At 39.4% G+C, this 8,396-nt stretch overlaps 1 protein-coding gene across 1 annotated transcript; it reads left to right on the top strand.

The window, feature by feature from the left end:
• Positions 1-201: 201 nt before the first annotated feature.
• Positions 202-2,259, top strand: FZD10 (frizzled class receptor 10). Its single transcript, XM_076352632.1, has one exon. It carries the CDS (start codon positions 218-220, stop codon positions 1,973-1,975), a length of 1,758 nt encoding a protein of 585 aa, XP_076208747.1. The 5' UTR covers positions 202-217; the 3' UTR covers positions 1,976-2,259.
• Positions 2,260-8,396: the final 6,137 nt, after the last annotated feature.

Raw genomic sequence — 8,396 nt, 5'->3', positions numbered from 1 at the left:
CCCGGGCTATGCTGACCTGCCTGCCGCCGTCCCCCGCCGCCGAGCTCCCTCGCGAAGGTCGGGGGCGATGCTGTCCCAGGCAGGAGCCGTGCGGCCGCTGAAGTGAGTGCCGCCTCCCCCTCGCTCCCCGCCGCGCACGCCCCCAGCGCCAGGCGCTTGCGGGAGGGAGCCGCGCTCCGGCCGCACGCGTGGCTGCTGCGTCGCTGCGGCCGCCACAATGGGGCCAGCGGCGAGGAACTTCGTGCAGACTCTCCTGGTGCTGGGCTGGCTGGCCTGCCTCTGCACGGGGATAAGCTCCATAGACATTGACCGCCCCGGTGACGGGAGGTGCCAGCCGATAGAAATCCCCATGTGCAAGGATATAGGGTACAACATGACGAGGATGCCTAACCTGATGGGGCATGAAAACCAAAGGGAAGCTGCCATTCAGCTGCACGAGTTTGCCCCCTTGGTGGAGTATGGTTGCCACAGCCACCTGAAATTTTTCCTCTGCTCCCTCTATGCCCCTATGTGCACAGAGCAGGTTTCTACACCGATCCCAGCCTGCAGGGTTATGTGCGAGCAGGCGAGGCTGAAATGCTCTCCTATTATGGAGCAGTTCAATTTTAAATGGCCAGACTCCTTAGACTGCAGCAAACTGCCCAACAAGAATGACCCTAATTACCTGTGCATGGAAGCCCCCAACAACGGATCAGATGAGCCACCCAGAGGATCCAGCATGCTGCCACCCATGTTTCGTCCACAGAGGCCCAGCAGTGGCCACGATCTGCAGCAGCACAAGGACAGCCTCAGCAGAACCTCCTGTGAAAATCCTGGCAAGTTCCACCACGTGGAAAAGAGTGCTTCCTGCGCGCCGCTCTGCACTCCAGGGGTTGATGTTTACTGGAGCAAGGATGACAAACAATTTGCTGTCATTTGGATTGCCATCTGGTCCATTCTGTGCTTCTTCTCCAGTGCTTTTACTGTACTCACTTTTCTGATAGACCCTCAGCGTTTCAAGTACCCCGAGAGGCCCATTATCTTCCTCTCAATGTGCTACTGTGTCTACTCAGTGGGGTACATTATTCGCCTCTTTTCAGGTGCTGAAAGTATTGCCTGTGATAGGGACAGCGGCCAACTCTATGTCATCCAGGAAGGACTGGAGAGCACTGGCTGCACCATTGTGTTCCTGGTTCTGTATTACTTTGGTATGGCAAGTTCCTTGTGGTGGGTAATCTTGACTTTAACTTGGTTTCTAGCAGCTGGGAAAAAATGGGGGCATGAAGCAATCGAAGCAAACAGTAGCTACTTTCATTTGGCAGCATGGGCCATTCCAGCTGTGAAGACCATAATGATCCTAGTTATGAGGAGGGTGGCTGGAGATGAGCTGACAGGGTTGTGCTATGTTGGAAGCATGGATGTGAATGCCTTGACGGGGTTTGTACTCATTCCTTTGGCTTGTTATCTAATCATTGGCACTTCTTTTATTCTTTCTGGTTTCGTGGCCCTTTTTCATATCAGGAGGGTGATGAAAACAGGTGGAGAAAATACTGACAAGTTGGAGAAACTTATGGTCAGGATTGGTGTCTTCTCAGTCCTGTATACAGTGCCTGCAACTTGTGTGATAGCTTGCTATTTTTATGAAAGACTTAATATGGATTATTGGAAAATCGTGGCGACTCAACAGAAATGCAAGATGAACAATCAGACTAAAAATTTAGACTGCATGATGAATAACTCCATTCCAGCAGTAGAAATTTTTATGGTCAAAATTTTTATGTTATTAGTTGTGGGCATTACTAGTGGTATGTGGATCTGGACTTCCAAGACTCTTCAGTCCTGGCAAAATGTTTGTAGTCGAAGATTAAAGAAGAGAAGTAGGAGAAAACCTGCAAGTGTTATTACAAGTAGCGGAATCTACAAAAAACCTCAACATCCACAGAAAACTCACCTTGCAAAATATGAGTCGACATTACAACCACCCACTTGTGTGTGACCAGGTTTTAGAAAAGACTATATCTCACCTTACAGACTTACAAATGTCCGCAGTAGCAGTCAGAAATTAAAAAATAAATGGTGCTTTTTTTTGTCAGAGAACAGTTTAATATCTCAAGGCAAAAAATGTATCACGCTGAATTCAGGACCTGGTGAAAAACTGAAGGTAAATGTACTTATGGAAAGGTTTTCAGTGAAAGAAATATTGTGAATTAAAACAGTCTCTTCTGTTACTAATTTGTAGTTAAGTACTTCATCCAGCCCTCTTATTTTTTTTCTTTTTTTTTTTTTTAAAAGAAAAAAACCAACACCCTGTTTAACTTTTTCACATAGCTGAGCTGGATTTCCTACAAGTTTCTGAGTAACAAGGTATAGTCAAGTTTTATGGAGCAATTATTTTATTTTAAAAGTGCCCAAGTGAGCATTGTCTCTTTCGGGAACCTAAGGTCCCAGAGAGGCCTATCCTCAGTAAGTACGCTATCTCTGAAAGCAACTTCCGTGCTAACTTTGGGGGGGGGGGGGGGAGAAATCCTTTATAACTCATCTCAGCCTAGTGGGTTTGGAGTGCCTAAAAATAGGTTCAATCTATAATGCTCAGCAATATTCTTTCACTAAAAGAGAAACTTCCTGCACCAGACACAAACTTTGTGAATAAGAATAATGTGCAATACATTTTTTTTCTTACCATGACATGAAAAGAGAAACAAGTATTTTGCTGTACATAAAGACAACAAAAGAAATCTCTTAACAAAAGAACTAAGAGGTCTAGTCCTCAGAAACCCTTTAGTGTTACATTTTGTGGCTTTTTAATGGAAATCAAGCCAATGTTATACACGTTTGGACTGATTTGTGCAAAAAAAAAGGGGGGGGGATCAATTCAAAGAGACCCAAAGGGCTTATTGACTCTTTCTATTGTTAAACAAATTCTCACTATGAATAGATCAAGAAGCACTAGATTCTGCAAAGGGAAGCTTTGTACAGAGTGATGCTCTTTACTGTGCCGGGGGTGCACAGTTTTGTGCTGTATATATTTGTAATATACAATTATTTTTCATGCTCCACTATTTTATTAAAAATAAAATATGTTCTTTAGTTTGATAATTTTGTGTGTTCTAAACTTTCTCTGATGTGCTTTGTGGTTAATAAACTTGTTTTCTCAATTATTTGATAAAAGCACACTTTGAATATAATAGTTGTTGTTATACTTGCCTGCAAGTATAAGCAGATAGAACAATAATTTACTCAAAAGAAACTGCAAGTTGGAATTAAATAAATGGATTTTGAAGTTGCATCTTTCTGTGAACCTCTGCAACTGAGAAAACTGAATGGGAAGAAGCTTTAGTGATGTAAAAAAGCTGCAGTGATGTAGAGTAGTACCATGTTTACAAAGCACGGAGATTACAACAATGATCCTTGGTTAACACCCCTTTAAAATTTGCATAGGGTATGTTCAGCATGTTAAAGATAGCTGGCTCACTTCAGCACAGTTTGAATACAATTCAGTCTCTACTCTTCAGGGTTTTTTTTTTCCCTTCTAACACTACTGAAAGTATTACTATTATTTGGGAAAAGACTTCGGGAAGATCGGGAGAAAGAAGAGGGCAAATATAAATACAGAATTTGAATACTACTTTAGGAAAGCTATCTGACAGAGGTAAAATTGTAAATACATTTTCAAAAAGTTTTTAGTGGAGCATGATTTTGTATAAACCTGAAGTTTTACATGCAGTTAACTAACAGGCTGTGTGATCACCTGGTGCGATAGTAATAGAACCTCACTTTCTCACACAGGCTGTTCTAGAAAACCCTTTATCAGGTATCTCATCACAGAAAGAAGAGAGGTCTTAATGGACTTTGGTAGAGTGAGGATCCCTGTGACAGTCACCTTGTGGCTAGGAACTTTATAACAAAAGGATCTTTTTTAGTGGCCTGGTTTTTCAATTTATCTGTGCAGTGCTACAGATGAATTTTTGCCTTCTTGTAGTCTTTTTAAATGTTTCTAGCAATGATTAGGAACTTGAATGACAAAAATGATGTTGCAGGCATTATTAATGATCTTTATGTCTTAAAATGCTCATAGGCAAAGCAGCTTTCAATATAAAATTTATCTTTTGGGGGAAGAGGAAATATATTCTTCCTCCCTTGTGCCTATGTGCCACTGTTTGATACACAGCTTTTAGATGCCCTGGAAGTTAATCCTGCTGGAGCCAAAGTAGGACATTGCACTAAACAAATCCACTTCTGAAACTACTGAATAAATGCCTTTGCATCTGTGTATGTTCTAGTTAAGATCAACTACGTTAGATCCCAAGAAATACAAAGTTTTTAAATAATCTGTGTATGACATTGCTACAGGAATCCTTCAAATATGTGTTTTGTTATTATGGATGTCACGTTGCCAGTAACGTATCTGCTTCACACAAATTTCATCTCTGTCGTGAATGTTAGTGCTGGTTTTACTAGACACAGAATTATTTAGATAATGGTTTCAGGCTTCACTCTAAAATACATTAGGCACTGAAATAAACATCTCACTTTTTTGGTAGACTATAGAAAATGATTTGCTTTCATTGTTGATCATGTATTTTTACAGTCTGCTACTAGGATTCTGGAGGAGAAAAATAATGAAGACAGACGTTCAACAGTGGCTGAATTCCTGCTGCCATTCTGAATTTAATCAGTTGTCAGCTTAGGCCCTTCATTGTCACCAGAGCAGAACTGCGAGTTCTTCTACGAAAATGCCAAATATGAATGCTCGGCTAGATGCATCATTTTGCAAATAGATTCTTGCTAAACTGTAAAATAAGAATTTAGATTTTATTTCAGCTTTGCAGTTATTCAGGAATTTTTGGGGGTTTTTTACTGGTAAGCAAACTAGATTCTTTAAGTATATAATGAGGCTGATTTCATTGCATCAGGACTAGTGTGCTGTAAATGCAGCAGAGTATAAAGATTGTCTTTAAGGACGTCTTAAAAATTAATTAAATCAGAAATTGTTCTTCTTACTGTCCCATAACTCCTAACAGTCTTAACAGTTTAATACTGAAGTTGAGTTGCTACTTAAGGAATTGGAAGCTTACAACTGTTAAGGGAAAGTGATATACTTATTTTCACAACTTTTCAGTGATTTAATATAACATTATTAATAATTTAACAGAGAATTTTATTCTTGTCTTAGAAGTCTGCACATTAGTTAAATGATGATGATGATGATGATAATAATACCAAAAAGTCTTTAAGAAAATATAACAAAAATAGTCTATATTGAACTTCTTTACTTTTCACAGGAATTTTATATTTTAGTAAAATCATGTTCTATTTTTATTTGTTGAATTTTATAGCATTTTTCTCTAGGTACCGTCAAGGCCTATTGGGTATTTGCTTATCAGTAGACTTTTAAGAAAAGTATCTATATGTGGATATATTAACAATTCAGTCACTCCATAGCAAACTTGTTGGGGAAGGAATGCAAGTCCAGAATGTCCTTCTGGAAAGGATATTTTATCACAGTCTAGGCATTTATCATAAAAAAATCTCAAAAAAAATCATTCTGTTAGTGTATACATACACTGTAAATCAAGAATCAGATGTTTGCCACAGGCTTGTGTACAAGTGCCCTGTTCTCTCCCGTCGGAGCTGTAGATTACCGGTGAGGGTAGAAATTGTCTCAAACTCTGCAGGTTGTGATGATGCAGATTATGTCTCAACATTCAGGTAGAGATTCATATGTTAGGGCCAGGTAGAAGAAAGGCAGAAAGTTCCTTTTTTTTGGCACGGGTAGCTTGGTAGAGTACTTTTGTTTACTAAAGAGAGATTAATGAGGTAAGGGTATGAGATCAGCAGGGAAAAATGAGATTCAGAAAAAAACCCACAAAATTCTATTTACGATAATTTGAGTCCTGTTTCTCAGTGAAATGCCAATGCTTCTTAGAAATAGAAATAAAAATGAAGCTCAGTAGTTTCAAGGGTTAGTTTTAGGTATGACGTATTAGGACACTTTGAACAGTACAGTGCAAGCACCATGGTTGAAAGGATGTGAGGAGTTCAGTCCAGGAATGTTCAGACCTCTTATCAGATTTTTCCCAAAGTAGCATTTCATATGTATGTTATTATGAAGCCATTATTCACATATGGCTGTCATCCCATGGCTTCAAACTGTATGAAAAGCCCAGTAACAACAATGTCTGTAACATACACCCTTCATATTCTAACACTTAAAATCCATGGCTTCAAGGGGATAGTTCTGTAATGATGGGATATTATGTGCTCAGGTGGTCTTTTGATGACAGGTGGTCTCCAACAACAGATGGCCTCAAAGGAGGAACTTCAGTGCATTTCAGTTTAAAACATTTACACATTTCTTTAAAAAAATTGAAATGTTATCCTTGTGTAATGTTCTTAAGTATTTTAGACAGAGTAGCCAAGTTATTAACACTGACAGATGATAAATCAGGGCATCCTTTAAAAGGTGGGTGATGGTGATTATGTGGTCTTGGAGCTTGCTTTGATCAGAAGTGACAGGCCTGTAAGGTCTGTGCCACTCAATCCCCCCTGAAGGGAGATCAGCACCTGTTTGCACTTTGAGGCTCCTCTACCTCCCACTGCCTTCCAGCACTATTTCATCTTTTCTAACACACTTGATGTTGATTGGCTTTAAGCAAAGTCATTATTCATTTACAAAACACTCCTTGATGGAGCTTACTCAAAACTGTATTTCAGTAGCAGTGTTTGTGCTGTTACAGTTAAGGTTGTAGAAACATTCCCATTACAAAAGCTTTATTTTCAGTGAGCTACAAGTTAAAATCAGCCTGGGTGCTAATATTAACCTGGTTTCATTTTTCTGTCCAAACAATAGTATGTATTGCCCATGAGTCTGTTCAGCTTGAGCTTTCTGTATCTTTACATGTTTATCCAGAAGAGTCATACGATCAGGTTTGTGAAACAAACAGGTCCTGGTTTGGTAGATCAGATTTTAGCTCAATAAATACTGTTCCAAATAGCTTTGTCTTACTTGTGAAATGTAATGGGTATTTCTAGAAAATAGCACAAAACAGGGCTTTGACTTCACAAAGGGCCATGTGACAAATCACAGAAATGAGTCTCCACTGATTCTTTAATATATATGCAGGACTTTGGTATGGACTTGCCAATCTAGATGTGAATACAGACGGCGGTCAGCGGTCTCTCATTAGTTAATTCTAGTGTGTCTGAGAACAGATGTGGTTCGTGCCTTTCTGGTTTGGGAGCCCAATTCTGCTTTTCCTGTAGTAGCAAAGTTAAAGCTTTGGGGAGTTGTACATCAAAGGCAGGACTGAGTGATCATTGTGTATATTTGTAAGGCATTGTTTAAAAAGGAATTCCTTCCATTCGTTGTCACTAGTTTCTTCCTTCTATTCTTCAAGATCTCCTCATAGATCTGCTCCACTGAAATCAATGGGTGTCCAACTAATTTCGCTGTATGCTTTGAATCAAGCTTCCTATCTCAGGGAAAGCATGTGCTACAGGAAAAGTCATTATTTTTTACTTTTTTTTTTCCTCCACATCAGAGCATTTTTTTTAAAGTCCTGATATGACATAAATTCATGATATGGAAAAAAAAATCAGTGAGTGAAATTGTTTCAATTATATTTTCAAAATGTGCTACTATGTTAGAATGGACAGAGTATAGTATGTTGCAAAAACAAGTGTCATATCAAAATGAAATTCAGAAATATTGGATGTTGCTAATGTTGGAATGGAGTGGATTTTTTTTTTTTTTTTTAGTTTATTTAGGCTTTTTGAGAACACTGCACTTATATTTATTGCAGAATGCTCAGTATTAATAAATCTGCATTTGCTGCTGGCAGGATACCCCATCACAAATTTTTCAGGCAATTTACATCTTTGTTCATGAGTCTACCTTTTCCAAGGGGCTTAGACCCATAGTGTCCATGGGACCTAACGATGAACAGCAACATTTTGAGTTGAGCCCACAATGTGCTCATTGTTTCCTCCTTTCTTCACTGATCAGCACTTCTGTTCCCCTTCCCCTCTCTTCCACTGCTGATCAGTCTTTCATCATCTGCATGTGACTTGCTTCTCTTACCCTCCTCTCAAGTGATCCCATCCTCTTAGTCTCTAATCTGCCCACACACAGCTTTCTGTGGTACTGGCCAGTAGCTATGACTGCTTTGAGCTCTTTTGTTCGACATAAACGAAAAGATATTTCAAAACTTGTGTTTTATCTTTCTTTTTGGATAAGGACTGTGGTAAGAAACAGAGGTTCAAAGTTCTGAGCTACCAAAGGTGCTGATGAACACAGGAGACTGTCAAGAAGAGACTGCCAGTTCTGAGCAGGTGCCTTGAACTTGAAAATACTCTTTTGTTGAAGACAAACATCGTTTCGTTCTGTCTTGTATATTTATTTTATTTTTCCTTTATCT

The sequence above is a fragment of the Aptenodytes patagonicus genome, chromosome 15, assembly GCF_965638725.1.
Source record: "Aptenodytes patagonicus chromosome 15, bAptPat1.pri.cur, whole genome shotgun sequence".
Taxonomy (NCBI): domain Eukaryota; kingdom Metazoa; phylum Chordata; class Aves; order Sphenisciformes; family Spheniscidae; genus Aptenodytes; species Aptenodytes patagonicus.
This window is presented reverse-complemented; position numbering and strand designations above follow the sequence as displayed.

Coding starts and splice junctions, on each gene's coding strand:
- FZD10 (XM_076352632.1), top strand. CDS start 218: ATGGGGCCAGCGGCGAGGAACTTCGTGCAGACTCTCCTGGTGCTGGGC.